This window comes from Pundamilia nyererei, unplaced genomic scaffold (genome assembly GCF_000239375.1).
Source record: "Pundamilia nyererei isolate P.nyererei 1_Seehausen unplaced genomic scaffold, PunNye1.0 scaffold00150, whole genome shotgun sequence".
Lineage (NCBI taxonomy): Eukaryota > Metazoa > Chordata > Actinopteri > Cichliformes > Cichlidae > Pundamilia > Pundamilia nyererei.
In genome coordinates, this window is record NW_005187551.1 from 273,933 (window position 1) to 290,770 (window position 16,838).

The 16,838-nt window shown below is 38.7% G+C and overlaps 2 protein-coding genes and 4 non-coding genes across 8 annotated transcripts; 3 read left to right on the forward strand and 3 right to left on the reverse strand.

Annotated features, from left to right (window-relative positions):
• The first annotated feature begins 5,073 nt into the window (after nt 1-5,073).
• cunh11orf65 (chromosome unknown C11orf65 homolog) lies at nt 5,074-7,843 on the forward strand. 3 transcript variants are annotated; one of them, XM_005744860.1, is made up of 9 exons: nt 5,074-5,164; nt 5,936-6,017; nt 6,112-6,204; nt 6,276-6,329; nt 6,444-6,638; nt 6,813-6,943; nt 7,165-7,335; nt 7,440-7,495; nt 7,666-7,843. In XM_005744860.1, the coding sequence occupies exons 1-9, from the start codon at nt 5,160-5,162 to the stop codon at nt 7,746-7,748; spliced, it is 870 nt and encodes a 289-aa protein (XP_005744917.1). In that variant the 5' UTR covers nt 5,074-5,159; the 3' UTR covers nt 7,749-7,843. The 3 variants fall into 3 exon arrangements, with proteins under 3 accessions (XP_005744917.1, XP_005744918.1, XP_005744919.1); XM_005744861.1 differs by having other exon boundaries at nt 6,474-6,638; XM_005744862.1 differs by having other exon boundaries at nt 6,499-6,603.
• Nucleotides 7,844-8,278: 435 nt separating this feature from the next.
• On the reverse strand, nt 8,279-8,367 carry trnat-agu (transfer RNA threonine (anticodon AGU)). Its single transcript is given in 2 exon segments — nt 8,279-8,314; nt 8,330-8,367. It is a non-coding gene; the product is annotated as a tRNA-Thr (tRNA).
• Nucleotides 8,368-8,821: 454 nt separating this feature from the next.
• trnac-gca (transfer RNA cysteine (anticodon GCA)) lies at nt 8,822-8,893 on the reverse strand. The gene has a single exon. It is a non-coding gene; the product is annotated as a tRNA-Cys (tRNA).
• Nucleotides 8,894-9,075: 182 nt separating this feature from the next.
• pomp (proteasome maturation protein) lies at nt 9,076-10,659 on the forward strand. Its single transcript, XM_005744863.2, has 6 exons — nt 9,076-9,168; nt 9,488-9,585; nt 9,717-9,777; nt 9,971-10,072; nt 10,160-10,253; nt 10,349-10,659. The coding sequence occupies exons 1-6, from the start codon at nt 9,091-9,093 to the stop codon at nt 10,414-10,416; spliced, it is 501 nt and encodes a 166-aa protein (XP_005744920.1). The 5' UTR covers nt 9,076-9,090; the 3' UTR covers nt 10,417-10,659.
• Nucleotides 10,660-11,588: 929 nt separating this feature from the next.
• trnap-agg (transfer RNA proline (anticodon AGG)) lies at nt 11,589-11,660 on the forward strand. The gene has a single exon. It is a non-coding gene; the product is annotated as a tRNA-Pro (tRNA).
• Nucleotides 11,661-12,539: 879 nt separating this feature from the next.
• trnat-agu (transfer RNA threonine (anticodon AGU)) lies at nt 12,540-12,628 on the reverse strand. Its single transcript is given in 2 exon segments — nt 12,540-12,575; nt 12,591-12,628. It is a non-coding gene; the product is annotated as a tRNA-Thr (tRNA).
• Nucleotides 12,629-16,838: the final 4,210 nt, after the last annotated feature.

The following is a 16,838-nucleotide window of genomic DNA, read 5'->3' on the forward strand; positions in this document are numbered from 1 at the left end:
TAACTAACTAACAACAGTAAAAGGTCATTTTAGCCTAACCCTACTATTTTTTGTGTGTGTGATGGTGAGAACATTTACTGAGTGATGAAGTAAAAGTTGTCCTCGTGACACTGGCTGTGATCCATAATTGCAGTCTGGAGTGGGGACAGCTTAATTGTCACGTACAAACACGACAGAACAGCAAACCAGTTAGCTGCGTCATGCACATGTGCAGCATGAGCATAACAGTGTGTATACAACTGTAAACAGAGACACAGAGAAGTATGCAAACCCTTGTGTATGTTTACAGATGCATCATCCAAACATACCCACACACATAATTAGTCCCACAGTGTTTTCTCTCTCTGTATTATTCATACAAACTTCCTACATTAATTATTAACTGTAAACCAAGTATTGTTCTTCATATCTGGAATGTTTTCCACCAAGCTTTAGCCATAGTTATAGTTGTTATATGGCACATACCAGTCTTCGTTATCTTTTTTAAGGACATTTTTAATTTCAGCTGTTGTTCTGTATCTGATATTGTTTAGTGATTCAGATTTTCTTTTTTGTGCATTGTAAAAAGTCTTTACTGATCGAACAGAATTGGTACAAACAATCTGCACTACAGATTCCCATCATGCCAACTCATTGTCCTCTATTGTATTTTACAAAGAGCTCTAATGAGATACAATAAGGGCTCATTGGTTTGCTCGTGACTGAATCCAACTGACTGCTTTTTCTAACCACCTTAGACAAAGCAGCCTATCTGACACTCACTGGGTTCTTCTGTGCAATAATGACAGTAATGTTTCTTTCTTGCCACATCAAAGTAATACTTTTGTGTTTGTCGTGCCTGAAAAGGTGTGTCGGACTTAAAACAAATAATACAGCTTTCACAGCACATCACTAATTTGAAAATGTATTCCAGTATAACGATATCAAACACAGAAACTGAAAAAAAACAAACCGAATTTATATTAACTGATTTTGAAAAACATCTCTGATAATACATGTTATCTATCAAATGTGTGCTCTTGGACTATAACACATTATTCAAATATATATATTCCTGTGGCTTGTATTGTTACTACATTATTGTGTATTTTTATCCCCTTTGGAATTTGTCTTATACTGCCCCCTACTGTTTGAGGTATTAACTATTCCCCTGTTCTTGTGAGTGGAACAATTTTCCCTGTCACAGAACACAAAAATGCACTTATCAAATTTGTGGGACTTTAACAGTAAGGTTGTGACATAAATGGTGTAATATCGATTTAAAATGTAATCAAACACTGGAGTTCCCCTCCAGTGTCTTTGTTCTTCTGTGTGGACAGACATGGAGTTCCCCTCCAGTGTTTGATGGTGGAGTTGAAATGTTCCCATTTTGATGAGGGTCTGAAACGAAGAAAGCATTTCCTCAATTGACTGTCATCTCTCTGGGGCCCTGGCACTGAAATACTGATAACATCTGGAGCCAGGAAAGAAAAAATAGTGAAAGCTGTGGGAGAGAGAAATATGAAAAGCTGAGATTGGCACACCTAGTTAAAATGCAGGAGGTTAAAAATGAGAACATGAACAAGAAATCTGTCCACATGTCTGTCCACACAGAAGAACAAAGACCTCTGTCTTTTGTTTAAGTTGGGGTCAGCAGCATGATTGTGACGATAAATTTGCACTTTTTAAAACAGAATAAGAAAGAGCTTTGCTACAGGGTGTTTGAGTGTCTTGGATCCTTAGACTGTGAGCTCCACAAGTGAGCAGTGCAAACAACAAAAGGCCTGACCACCTTTAATTTAGCCAAGATTTCAGAACTGTTAGCAGGGCTCTGCCAGGAAATCTCAAGCAGCAGTTGGACTCATTAGCAGAACCCACACATAAAAGCAGGAGCTTGATCGTTCAAGTCAGTAAAAACAAGCTGTGAAAGGCATTAGATAACATTGAAGGGCAACAAGGATTAGTGCAATGTGGCTAGTCCCCTTCAAACGTGTTACAAGGCTTGTAGAAACCTTTCAAGTTAAGTTATAGTATTATGATGTTTCACCTTCTGATGCTTGAATAACAAGCGCTGCAATAATGCAGCATAGAGGAGATAAAAGGATGTATGACTGTTTCTAGATTAAAGGTTAAAAGAACTGGTCTAGTACTGGTTAAATATTTCAAGAGATGAAAAGAGAATGGTAATGCTGCGAATGCTGGGCCACTTGGCGTAATACTAATTAATTCTGATTTGGAGTCATTCAGCTGAAGGAAACTATTGGACATGCACTACTGAATTTCATCAACACAGAACATAATAGATGACACGCTGGTGGTATCAGGACATGAAGCTCTTTTTCATCCTCTTAGTAGCAGAACTCTATTATATGTTTAAGTCTGATTTGACCTAGAGGTTAAATTTATATAGGAAACGTAAAGGGAAGATAAAAATAGACCCCTGTGGCCAAGTATATGTAGAGATACAAATATATATATGTCAAATATATACATACATACACTCCCAGTAATACTTATTTTGGTTTCCATTAAGAAGTTGCAAGTCAGTGTGATTCTGGCAGGATAATTGACCGCTCTTGACAAAATTAGTAGAGTTCCCAGCTTTTAAGCCCAGTCCACAGATTTCCAGTACAGTCGAGGTCGAGTTTTGGTGAGGCCATTCAAGAAGCTTAAAGTTAGCCTTCTTTATCCATTCCAAGACCAGTTTTGATGTGTGTTTGGGTTCATTGTCCTGTTGGAGCACTCAGTTCTGCCCTAGTTTCAACCCTTTTGCTGCTGATATGACTTGTTGAAGTTGATAGAATAATAAAAACGTCCTCCTTCTTCTTTGTTATATTACTTTTTTGCACTATACCAGTACCACTGGCAAACAAAACGGCAGCTCCAGTGCATGATGCTACCACCACAATGCTTTACAGTTAACTTTACAGATTGCAGTGAACAGTAACACTGGTGTTCCAGCAGTTCATGACAGGTTTTCAAAATAAAATCATAGATAAAAGTGTTAGCTGAATGGTATGTTTAAAATTACAAGAGAAAGCTTCTTTGAAATAACATAATTATTAGAAGTTTGTAAATTAAGAGTGGAAATGCTCCTAGTCAAAGAACAGACTACAAAGAGCTTCTTATTTAGTATTCCGACATAGCAAAAATAGGTTTTTGTGCTTTTTCAAAGTCATTAACCATGAGGTACTGGGGTGAATTAAGGAGCACTTTAGATTCAGTTTGTAGAGATAACAAAATTCTTATCACCTAAGCCTGCTGACATATACTCTTGCATCAAGATATAGATATTTTTTCTTCATTTTGACAAACTTCTTGTCAATGCTTCAGTTAGCAGCTATGAAGTACAAAGGTGTCAACAAAGCAGAATGGAGGAGAGTTGTATCATCAGAAAGGCAAACTTCAGATTTAACAGTCAAGTACTTTTTTTACATGCTATTATAATGTAGTGTGACTTATGCCTTTGCAACACAAATTTCAGTCAAATCACAGGGTTAGGCCAAATATCAACAATTCCAATACATACTCAGGAATCCAAACTGTGTTGAAACTATCTCCAATTCCAATTTCCCACTCGTGGGACTAATAATAAAGGCATCTTAATATATCTTGAGTATTCACCCTAAAAACCAGCCTAGCCAATATAAGAATATCTGTCCTTGCTAGGAATCATAGTGACAGCACATCCCCCACAGAGAGAAAAGAAATAGACTCCTGCTTTGAATACATGTGAAATGAGTTTTGCTACATGCCCACAGGCTTTGGTTGGGAAATGCATTCTGTGCCTATTTGCATAAAGGACATCTGTCTAGTTAGCAATTCATATCTACAAATGTTCTCGTCCACAGCTATGCGGACAGTTTATCTGGAAAGCAAACAGGACTGGAGTCTGGGTGATATATAGACCACAAATGCATGTTTGAATATTCAGCAGCTAATAAATATAGAAAGAGTGCTGAGAAATTCTGCCCGCCTGCAGGCAATTCACTTCTTATTTAAATGTTTAGTATGAAACTGAAGGAGCAGAAAGTGAAATATAAATGTCTCATTTTTATGTGTGAATGTGATTGATTCGTTTGGGTTTGGTGGAGTTGGTTTGATAATGTCGAGACAGTGACTCATGAAAGCACCTGCACCTGTCTTTGCACCGTCAAGATAAAACAAGGCAATTCTGCAATTTTTTGGCTTTTGGGTTCCTAAATTTCCTTCAGTATGCTGTATTTGAAATAAAATCTCATGCGCAGGCTCTGGGCTCTGGTAGACTTTTAGTGCTAATGCATGAAGTCACCTCAACATTAAGAGCTCTGATTTGCTGCAGTTTCTTATTACCATGGAGAAATCCCACACAGCTGGGTGATGAATCTGTGCCTCGCTATCTGACAAACTAATTGAGTGGGTGGACTAAGAAACACAGGGTCTTGCTGCCTGGCCTGGCTGTTCAAGTCAAGAGGCTGAGAGAAAAGAACATTACTCATTAGAGATTTGAAAAGTTCCTTTCTGATTCAGTATGTGTATGTGAGTGCTGGTACTGGTATTGCTCATTTTGTGGGGACAAGTCTGTTCAAACATTCATATTTAATGGACGTGTCCACCTTTTGTGACAAAAATAAACAAATCCCAACTAATGGAAAGTTGTGAAATTGTATTAAGGATTTGGCATATAGTTAGAGTCTAAAGTTTCAGAAAATATATGCATACTAAAGATTAATGTCAACCATAAGAGTGGTGGAAAAACCAGAGAAGCCAGGGTTACTTGTAAAAGAGCTCCATCTAATGGTCAGTGATATTAAAACTACACTCATCTGCCACTATATTAGGTATGCCTGTTCAATAAGTCGTTAATGCAGATATCTAATCACCTAATCATGTGGCAGCAACTCAGTGCTTTAGGCTTGTAGACATGGTCTATTGAAGGTCAAACTGAGCATCTGAATGGGGAAGAAAGGTGGTTTAAATGGCTCTAAACGTGACGTGGTTTTCAGTCATGGTCTTGACTTATAGTGAACGTCTATGTCCTGCCGTTAAGTAATACAACTGAGCAAAAGAACATTTTATTTTGAAAGTATTTCCCGGAAGACTGATTAATGTCAGGCTACGTTGCCAAGTAACCTACTGAGATATTTTCAAAACATCTGCTGCCATCAGCTGATATGTTTAGAGAGTAATTGGCAGCAGTCATGAGGTGATGTATATTTTACATCACAATGACGTTTGCATGTGATAAGAAGTCACGTGTGTATCACACAATGTAAATACTGTATATTTTATTTCCCTGGCTTAAGTTAGCTAACGTTAGCTGTTTGATGCCTTTGTTCCAAGATAAATTGCAAACTTTAAATCAAGTTGTTTTTGTATTTTATATAATGGGACAACATTTTTTATGACTTTTCCATATGCAGAAGTTTTTATGCCGTTTTATTGATACATACACACACAGAAAACCCAATTTGTATTTTATCACAGTAATATGCTATGTCAGAAATTTATTGAGTGAGTTATTATTAGACTTTATGTTGGACCTATACCACAAGCTATCTGCATAGTATTACTAAGGCTATTTAATAGGCAACAAATGTGCTGCTGTGTATGATATTTTAGAAAATGGCTGCACATTTTTATATGTAAAGTCCTAATCTATAAAATAACATTTAACCTTAACAGTTTGTTAAAAGTAATGGAAAACATACATTAAAAAAACCCAACTTAATTCCTCCTAAAGAAAAAAGTGTGGTGAATTAGCAATGTGAAGTCAATTAAAATGACTATAATTTGAATGAAATAAAAGTGCATACCACCAGATTATATGAAAAATAAGTATCTAAATCAGAGTAAATATTCCCACTGTTTGTTCTCTCATCAGTAGAACTCATCATAAGACACATTATGCAATATATTGTCATGTAAAAAGTAATCGGTCTCTTTGTCCTTCCTTCTCATGTTTCCTCTTCTGTAGCTTGCAGGAGGACGAGCCCCAACAAGGGACACTGCAGGAGGTGGCAGCCAGAATAATTCAGAAGACTTGGAGAGGATATATGGTAGGAACATCTACTACTACTGCTATGGGAACACAGACTCACATATGTGCACAATTGTAGGAACAGCTTTTTTTTTAATCTACCCAAATTGCAGGCCAGTGAAGTCTTCAGGTATTTCAAAGAGCTGATTTTCTACTGCAAACAGCAGGATCCAAAGACCATCCTCAAAACTGTCAATCCTCGAGAGGTAATGGAAATTGCAACCCCTGTGAAATAAAACCAAATCAAACAAAATGAAATGTGATTTTGTTGTGGCAGGCCGAACTGCTGGATGCTGCAGCTGGAGTGTTTATCAGATTTCGACTTGGAGGGGTAAGAACTCAGAGAGGAAATAGTTTAGGTCAGGAATAGATCACTCAGGAGCTATATGAATATAATATTAGAGACATGCCTTCCTCTCTAAGGCTAACCTCTCTGCCATTTTAGATCAACTTTCCTTCTCATATTTATTACAAGATCTTCACCCATCGGCCCATTACAGATGTGTGTGCAGGCAGCCCAAAAGACTACACCAAGCAAAGTCGTAGGAAGCTTGTGGCCCAGAAGACCAACAAAGGCCCAGCTGTCGCAAAGGATGACCAATCAGGTTGGTACAAGCGCATGGAGAACAATAGTAACAAGGTGAGGAACAAAAATGATTTTCTGTTCTGCTTTAGTCAAGTTCTGCCATTTGTTTAGAAACAGGGAGCCAAAGATCTACAGCAAGTTTACAAATGCTGTTTAACAGGAAGCCTCTAAAAGCCGAAGTTCTGCAAGTCTGTTTTGGGTTTTTTTTTGCTTTGTCTTCTCTCTTAGGTGGTTTTGGCATGTGAGCCTGCAGAGATCGGTGCTAACAAAAAAATAGACTTTCATTACTCCAAGTTGCAGCGGAAGCAAGATTTAGAGAGTTGGAGGAAAAGAAAGAAAATTGAATGGCTGAAGCAGATGTAAGTGCTTTATGTTTTTGTGAAATGAAACAGTTGGTGAGCAAACCACTGTAGCATCAGTGATCACAATAATGCACATGCAATCTGAAGTTTGTGTCTGTTACTTATTAATAGTGATAGAAACCTCCCCCTTATGGAATCACATCTTTGCTAACAAACACATAATGATGTGTTGTTTTAATTGTGTTAAATGAGCTGTCACTCCTGTTCCTTACATACAGGTATAAAGAGGGTCATCTGCAGGATCATGCAGAGCACAGACACATGGCGGCCCTGGTGGAGAGTTCCGCCCAGGAATTGATGGAGACAGTTGAAAAGAAAGGAGATGATGAAATACTGGAATGGGAGCTGGATGAGCTGCTGGCCTGGACCAACACTCTAAACTTCAAGGAGTAAGGCACTCTGATTCGAATGTTTGTGGCATTTGTAATCTTTCTCATAATTTCCTGCATCATGGGATGCCCCCCGTATGAATTTTCCTCTCTTGCCTGTGCAGGTATATGGAGGAATGGAGACATTTGGCCTGCAGTTACTCCTCTGAGCTGAGCAAAGGTAAAAATATTCCCTAAATACTGTATTCTGTGCTGCCATCTGATTTTTTTTAAATTGACAGCTAACATGGAAACATCATGTATGTTGCTTTGGAAGTCTTTGCATTATCCTGATAATCCAGTCTCATGCTATTCTGTCTTCCTTTTTTCTTCATCACCTTTTTCTCATAGTATCTCCTACAGATGGCCCTTCTCACCCACCCAGGTTAGATCCACACGAGCTCGCTGATGAAAACGCAGCAGAACAAACATGATTTATGTTAAAACTGTGCAGTCTCGAAGTGGAGTGTGCCACACTGTTATTGTCGCAGTATTCACTTTAATAAAGTCTGAAACTTGCAGTTGTTTACAGTCTTTGTTAGTCTGTCATATAAGTAGACATCACTGTGTGACATTTTTTGTTAGTTTTAAATAGTTTTTAAAAAACTATAAACATGTGATGAGCGTCTTTTGAAGTGGATTTTAATATTACGCTGCAGCCGAGAGAGCACTCTGGTCAAACGTCAAAATGGTCTCTAAGTTTACACGTTAGTTTTGACTGCTAATGAAAATAGTTTTCTTTACAAATAACTCTCGCACTGAACTAACAGCCAATCCCTCAACAAGTTTGTGCTCTCTGCTCATATTGCCTTCATATTAAATCATTTTGTGCTTTTTAAAGAACTTATTTTAACATTGCACTCAACAACAAACAAACCCTCCATAACAACAAAAGTAACTTCAATGGCCAAACTGCATTATATTTCTTCAGGATGACTGAAAACAGACAAAACTACTATCTTTTAGGCACTGCTGGGAGTTGAACCCAGGATCTCCTGTTTTCTAGTTTAAGACTTACTAGACAGGCACTTTAACCAACTAAGCCACAGTGCCACATACACACAGATGAGTGACTTGTTAGTGTGTAGACTATAGTTTGTTACAGTAACATTGTGTTAAACCACATTCCGAATTCCAGACAGTCAGACTGCCAAAAATTGCTGCTGATGATGAACATCTGCAAATCAACATACAACTGATATCCCGTGTGTTTGTATCTTGACTGTTCAATTTCAAATATATGCTGGTGGTATATGAAGGCAAAATGACAATCCCAACTGGTCCTAACTGTATTTATGCCTTTTGTGTTTCTTAACTTGATATCTGAGGGTGTTCAGCTCATTGTGATAACACACTGTAGCACTGTAGAGAGAAGTGCATTTTAAAGGTGAGCCTTACTTGTATTCTGGCTGTTATTATTATTATTATCATTAAATTCCAAAAGCTTTACTTGTCATTAAGGTGACAAATTAAAGTTTTGCAAATGACTAACGCAAGACTGAAAAACAGGGGGCACCCGGATTTGAACCGGGGACCTCTTGATCTGCAGTCAAATGCTCTACCACTGAGCTATACCCCCTCACGTTAAGCATAGAGGACGCATACGTATTTATCATCATGATCATAATCATTCCCCCATACGAAGTTGGCATAGAGTTCATGTTTATATCTTCAATTAAGTGATAACGAATTGATTTCGTATACTTTACATATTGTACAGCACACCATTGTCTGTTTAACTGGAAAGACGTGATCCTGTACATAAGCTATCAGCGGATGTGTCGTCATCAAAACGAGACGTTACCGGATACAGCAGTGTATCGAAAGGAAAGGGGAACAAACGAAGTGACAATGGTATGATAGCGTTTTTAATCCCTATACCATATTTTTAAATATCTTAAATCTTGTTGTTGCGTACTCTCTCTGCTTTATAATCTGTGTGATCATTTGAGGTCTCGGTGGTGAAGTTGTTTGTCTTTAACCGTGCCCAAACTGAGTAGCTGTGAATTTGATTAGTCACTCGAGCTAATGCCAGCTAGCGCTTAGGTTAGCCACAAGGTCCCTTAGATAAATACAACTTCCAGTATTTGTTGCTATTAGCTACATTAGATAGCCATTAGCTAAGTGTTATCAAATGTAAATGGTTTATGTATGTCTTTGATGTGGACTACAGAATTCCAGAGGACTTCGCTCTCAGCTTAAGGACAGTGTACCTGTGGCTGGGTTCTCTCCACAGGGAGCTTACGGAGTGCAGGACTCCCTCCGTAGTGGGTGAGAAACTGTTAAAAATAAAACTCTGTTGCATGCTAACCTCCAAAAACACATTGTTGTATTAGCCCCCAAATAAAGAACAATGTGCTTTTCGTAATACTGTTTTTTTCTCTTCTACTTTTATTAAACAGATTTACCAGTGTTAAAAATGAACTGCTTCCAAGCCACCCGCTGGAGCTGTCAGAAAAAAATGTGAGTCATTAAACCAATTAATGCTGTTTTCATGAAATGCTTAAATGGTATTTGTGTTCTGTGCTTGGTTTTACTATAAAAATTACTGTTATGTCAAATGCAGCTCAGTTTAATCACAATAGACACAAAGTGCAAGTAGTAAAAATACGTTTCTGTGGGTATCTCACTGTTTTCTGTGTTTCTCCATGAGCAGTTCCAGTTGAACCAGGATAAGATGAATTTCTCAACACTCAGAAACATCCAGGGTCTTCACGCTCCTCTAAAACTTCAAATGGAGTACAGGGCGGCCCGACAGGTAGCTGCAGTCCTTTTTCAGGTGTTCTCGTGTTTTGTTTTCTTTTTCTCCTTCTCAGTCCTGACACCAACTGTTTCTTCCCTCCAGATCCAGCGTCTCCCATTCCTACAGAGCTCAAATTTGGCTCTCGATACGCTGCGAAACAGCGATGAGTCCATTGGATTTGAAGACGTCCTCAACGGTGGGAACCTTGTCCTTCCCTTTTACACCTTCAGTGATATGTGTGACGACGTGAAACCATGGCTTATACTGTGCTTTTGTCTTTTTCCTTTGTAGATCCAGCCCACAGTGAAGTGATGGGTGAGCCACACATGATGGTGGAGTACAAATTGGGATTGTTGTGAACAGAGTTGTGCACACAGATCCATATTATTATTATGTATGAATACATTTGTTTATCAACTCCATAACCAAAGTTAGTAGTTGGTGGAGAGTTTTAGTTGTGGAGTACTTTTGAGCAGGAAATGGGTGTGCGTGTGTAGTGATCTTGAAAAAAGTCACTCACACAGGCTGCTTTTGTATGATTTCATTTGGTTATTTCTAATAAACTTCATGACTCTCCTCATTGTCCTGGTTCATTTGATCAGTTATTGACATTTTTAGATGAGCTTGCGCTGATAAAATTACCTGGTGATGTGTTCAGAGAGAAGGTGTAACAAAGCCTCACTCTACCCACTCTGAGTTTGTTCACCTGTATAGCTAACATTGATTCGCCAATGCAACAGGTTAATAAAGAGCAACACTTGTATTTTAATCCATGTTATTCTTCACTTCACTCATTTTTCATTTGCCTAACTTGAAGTATCCTTAAAAACTCATTCATATCTAAATCGTTTTTTTTTTCATCCCACAATTAAATTCTTCAGATATGTTATTTAAGTCTAATTGCATGTTTATACAACTGTACTCTCCAATTAGAGCTTAAGGAGCTGTTGACAAGGCTCTCCGCTTTCTTTTAAAATTTGCACTGTGAAGCCCGAGCTTGTTAACATTAATAGCAGGGTGGAAATCACTGAGGTTGAATTTATAATGGCTGATGCTTGGTGGCATGGGCCGGTCAAACATCTGCAGCGAGCTGAAAAAACGCAGAGTATAGGTTTGTGATTCATGCTTTTCTGGGTGATGTATGACGTTCATGTGAAAATGTGCTAAAGAGAAATCCTACAAATGAACCCTAAAAAGGCACATCTGTGAAGTGAAAACCATTTCATATATCATGATGCTCATTGAGAGAAGGCTGAGGGTTTGTGGCACTGTAAAATAAGCAAAGCGTGGCTACTTCCAGGAATCTAAAATTTAAAACATATTTAGTTATTTATCATTCTTTTTGATGGTACATGATTCCATATTTCTTGCTTCATTTATTTGACGTCTTCAGTTTTGGACACACATTGTCAGGGTTTTTCTATATTGTAGATAAAACTTTTGACTGGTAGCTTTCAAGACAATCTTTCATACATGCCGCTTTATTTCCTCTGATATGTGACTTTTGGAAAAAGACTGCATATTTTCATGTGGCTCGTTGGTCTAGGGGTATGATTCTCGCTTAGGGTGCGAGAGGTCCCGGGTTCAAATCCCGGACGAGCCCATATGTTGTCTACATGACCAAAATGTTGTTTAGCCTCTATTTAATCCAGCAATCAGTGAGATGTTCTCTACAGCTGCAAATCACACATGTTGTTCCCATAGTAACTGATTTAGGGGCTGCTAAGAGATCTGATATGAATGACCTCATTGGCCTTGGCCAAGTAGAAAACATCCACAAATATTTCCAAAAATCTAGTGTTGTGTTCATTTTTTATTTTCAAATATTGAATAACAAGACAAAACTGCAAAGCTGAATTAATTATTTTCACACTCTTAATTAACTGAAGCCTTTCACTGAACTACCAAACAAACAACTTGGTACTCTCTTTCTGGCCAGTGTCATTGAAGTTTTTAAAAAACTATAAACATGTGATGAGCGTCTTTTGAAGTGGATTTTAATATTACGCTGCAGCCGAGAGAGCACTCTGGTCAAACGTCAAAATGGTCTCTAAGTTTACACGTTAGTTTTGACTGCTAATGAAAATAGTTTTCTTTACAAATAACTCTCGCACTGAACTAACAGCCAATCCCTCAACAAGTTTGTGCTCTCTGCTCATATTGCCTTCATATTAAATCATTTTGTGCTTTTTAAAGAACTTATTTTAACATTGCACTCAACAACAAACAAACCCTCCATAACAACAAAAGTAACTTCAATGGCCAAACTGCATTATATTTCTTCAGGTCAATATACGGGCCCCAAGTAGGAGGGAGGTAAGCCGTGAGTTTGAGACCCTTGCTAAAATGAAACGGTGGAGAGTCCCAGGTATTTATACACCAGTGGGATGTGTCCCTTAAAGGAATCCGGACACTCATCTTTCAAAGCTCCTTAGACTAACAGGCCCTGGATGACTGAGAACAGACAAAACTACTATGTTTTAGGCACTGCTGGGAGTTGAACCCAGGATCTCCTGTTTTCTAGTTTAATACTTACTAGACAGGCACTTTAACCAACTAAGCCACAGTGCCACATACACACAGATGAGTGACTGATGAACACAGAGAAAACCTCCAACCGTTAAATAGATTTGAGCCTAAACAGAAACACATGAAAGGCAGTCTTGTTTCTTATATTACTCACCAGAGGTTGTCGCATAAAAAGAGACGACGTGTTTAAAACTCAGGGGTTAAAAGTGGGACGGTGTTTTCGTTTTTGCTAGCTAAAGGTTCAGCTGCTGTTTTTCACAGGGAGAGAGAAGAAAGGGAGCTAACATCACATGGAAATGGAGAAAGATAAGAAAGACAGGACAGGAGAGGTGAAAGTGGTTCACAATAGTATCACACAGATGTACATAAAACATACATCATCATCATACAGCACAAATCCATTTAGAAGCTAGTCTAAATAAATGAGTCTTTAGCTGCTTTTTAAAAAACCTAAAGGTGGAGTCAAAGCATTCCACAACCTGGGGCCACCGCTCTAAAAGATCTGACTCCTTTGATCGTAAAACGTGCTTGTGGGACCACCAACAGCCTTTGATTAGATGATCCCAGGCTGTGAGAGGGAGGGTGGGGTTCTAACAGATCAGCGATGTAGGCAGGAGCGTCACGACTCAGAGCTTTAATAGTCAGCACTAAGAGTGAATTCTATAATGTACTGGAAGCCAGTGTAATGAGAAGAAAACCTATGTAATGTGCTCTCTTTTTCATGCCTTTGTTAAGAGCCTTGCAGCAGGACTGACTGGAGACAGTTACGATTCTTTTGGCTCAAACAAAGAAAACAGCTGTTACAATAATCTAAGCAAGCCGAAATAAAAGCTTGAATAATCATTTCCAATTCAGATTTAGACAACAACAGTCTGGTGAGGGGTAGTTTGGGAGACTGTGGGTGTTCATAAAGTACCTCCTATTCCTAGACTTTTTCTTTGATGTTGATGAGAAAAGGTCATTGATAAATCGATAAACGCCTGTGAAAAATATCATTACAAAGGTTGGCATATGAAAGAAAGAACCTCTAGGGTCAGATCTACTCGTGTCTGCAGCAGCTAAAAGCCTTCTCTTGACATTAAAAAGCTGTTGGGTTTACTAAAGAGGCTCAGTGTCAGCTTGTGACTGAAAGTTGTGAACAGGAGTATTTTTGCAGCTGGCCTTTGATTCAAAATCTTAAACACTAAATGGGATTTGAGGCTAAGAAACTCAAACTGAGGATCATCCACAAAGACCAACAAGTCAAAGAAAACAGGCACGTTCTCATTTTTACAATCTCACATGTCAGTGCAACAGGGACTAATATCAGGTTTAAATGTCAACATAGTATACTCAGCTTAATCTGTCTCTCAGCCGAGGAAGTCTGAACAGCCCCTGCTATGTAGTTACCAGCACAACAACCTGGATGTGATCCTGATCCCAAAGCTCTACTAAGGGAATAGTTTAAGCTTTTAGCCAATTCATTTCTGTGTTCGGGATTCCCAAAGTAATTCAGAGGGATCAAGGCTCTAATTTTACTTCTAGATTATTTGCACAGGCTCTCCAACAACTTCATTTTAAACATAAATCATTGGTGTGTCATCGTCAAAGTAAGGATTCATTAGAACGCTGCCATCAGCATTTAAATCATTGCTACATGCTTGTTGCACCAAACTGAAGGCTGATTGGGATGAAAGTTTGCCTTGGTGCTTACTGGCAGCCAGAGTAAGTAAGTTAATCCATTTTTTTATATAGCGCTTTTTAAGACATGAAGCTATTAAAAAGTGCTTCTCAAGGGAATATAAAAGCGTATCAAACAAAACAACATATTACACACGAACATTACCCAAATGTCTGTCTAAACAGATGTGCTTCAAGCTGTTTTTTAAATGAAGCCACAGAGTCGATGGTGTGTAGTGGGGGAGGTAAACTGTTCCACAGTGTTGGAGTTAGGGTTTGAAAAGCGCGATCCCCCTTCGTTTTCAAACGGGTCCGTGGAATAGTCAGAAGACCACTGTCACTGGCTCTGAGGATCCTGTTTAGAGTTTGAAGGTTGAAAAAGCTCCGCGATATAGGTGGTGGCCTCACCTTGTAAAAATATGAACTTAAAAGTGAGGATTTTAAACTGATATCTGTACACAACCAGACGCCAGTGTAAGGATTTTAACATGGGAGTGATATGGGACCTAATTGCAAGCGACAACGTAATTCAAACAGAATTCAAACAGTTTAACAGAAACACATGAAAGGTAATCTTGGTTTTTATATTAATCACCAGAGGTTGTCGCATAAAAAGAGACGACGTGTGTCAAAGTCAGGGGTTAAAAGTGGGACGGTGTTTTTGTTTTGCTAACTCTCCACAACACTAAACTTCAGGCTGCTCACCTACAGTCAGCCTCCTCCATTGCCTCTTGATGCCCACTCACACTAGTCAGCTTCTACGACAGTGGGTGGGGTAACTGCAGAGTTACTGTAGTTTTGCTTTTTCATTTTTTCATTTGTTTTTAATTTTGTCTAGTTTCACTTACTTTCTGTTGTCAGTTTATGTATTTTAGTTTAGTTTTTATTGTTTGAAATTGTTTTGCTTTTCATTACAATTTTCAGTTCAATTCTATTTTATTTACATAAATAAAATTACAAATCACAGCAACAGTTGCCTAGGGGTGCTTTAGACTGTAAGATCAGACCCTACAATAACACATACCCCACAGCGGCCATGAAGAACTCCCTTTTAAAAAGAAGAAACCTCCAGCAGAACCAGGCTCAGGTAAGGGGCTGCTGTGCCAGAGAGCAAGAGAATAGTAATAACTAATAATAAGATGCAGAGTGGCGTATAAACACGTAGTCAGAAAAGTGACATGAGAAGAATCTTATTGCAGCATAACTAAGGGAGGATTCAGGGTCCCCTGGTCCAGTTCTAACTTAATGCCTTATTCAAAATGAAAGTGTATGTTAAAGGAATTCCCTGACTTACACTGTCTTTGTGTCTTTGTTTAGAAGCAGAACGACACAGATGGATCCACTTCCCAACCCTGTCATCGCTGTGGTGGTGGGAAAGATATTTCTGTTCTAAAACCTTTGTGCATACAAAATAATACGACAGGACTTGAAGGAAAGTAACACATTTACTCTCATTTGGGGCGACTGAGGATGGATCAGATGAGATCCACACCTACCTTGTGTCCTCATACCTGGTGGTAATGGACAGCATGTTGCCTTATCAGCACTGGGGTCTTTTGTTTGATGGTTCCACAGTGCCTCCTTCTGGCCGTGAAGAAGCACCACACCTCTCTGCTCTTTCCATTACAGAGAATGTGTAGAAAGCACAAACCTTTAATAATCACAGCTGAGATCATAAAGTGTAGTTATCCTTCCTTCCTTTCCTTCTTCCTTCCTCTTAAGCACTTAAGGGTTGCTGGAGAGTATCCCAGCTGTCACGAGGTAAAACTCAGGGTACACGCTTGACAGTTCACCACTCATGATCACATTCCCAATAGATTATTGTAGTTCCCAAAAGAATCAACAATTAACCTAAAAAAGCAAGTTGTTGGACAGTGAGAGGGAGCCGGAGCATCCTCAGAGAACCCAACATGCAAACAGCAGATTCACATGCACGACCTTCTTGCTGTGAGGCAACAGAACTAACCACTGCATCGCCATGCTGACCTTAGAGTGCAGTCCTGTGGTGGAAAATGTTACTGTGGGTGCTTTAGATTATATTACATTAAAAAAAAGTACTGGTTTATTATATCAGTGGGTAAAAGAGTCAAGATTGGATCTAAAGGATGCATTTCTGCTCAGTCTGAACACTCAACGCAGCCTCATTCGCCCAACTGAAACTCAGCGTTCAGTATCTCCTTTTTTTCACCAAAAGACTTTCTCTGTATCTCTGCTGTTTGTTTTTGACTTGAAACACTAAATAAATGTTTTACTACACATCTGTCTCGATTGTTTAATCAGCTGCTGTAAACTGTCCAAATTTAAAATGCTACATTTAGTAGATTTAGAGATATTAATTTCACTATTTTTAGGTAATGATACTTTATAAACCTATTCTGCTGTTTAACAAAGACAGTATCATCATGTTTAAAGCACTTTTAAATCTGACAGCAGCACTCAGTTCTCCTGCACATGTGTGATCTTGGAGTGAACTGAAGGTTCAGATGCATCTCTCAGGACCTGTGTGGGGACTTTGCTGGACTTTTGTCTGTTTCTTAAAGATGTGACTTTCAGATGCTATTCAGCTGGTGTAGATGGTGTGTGTGTGTGTGTG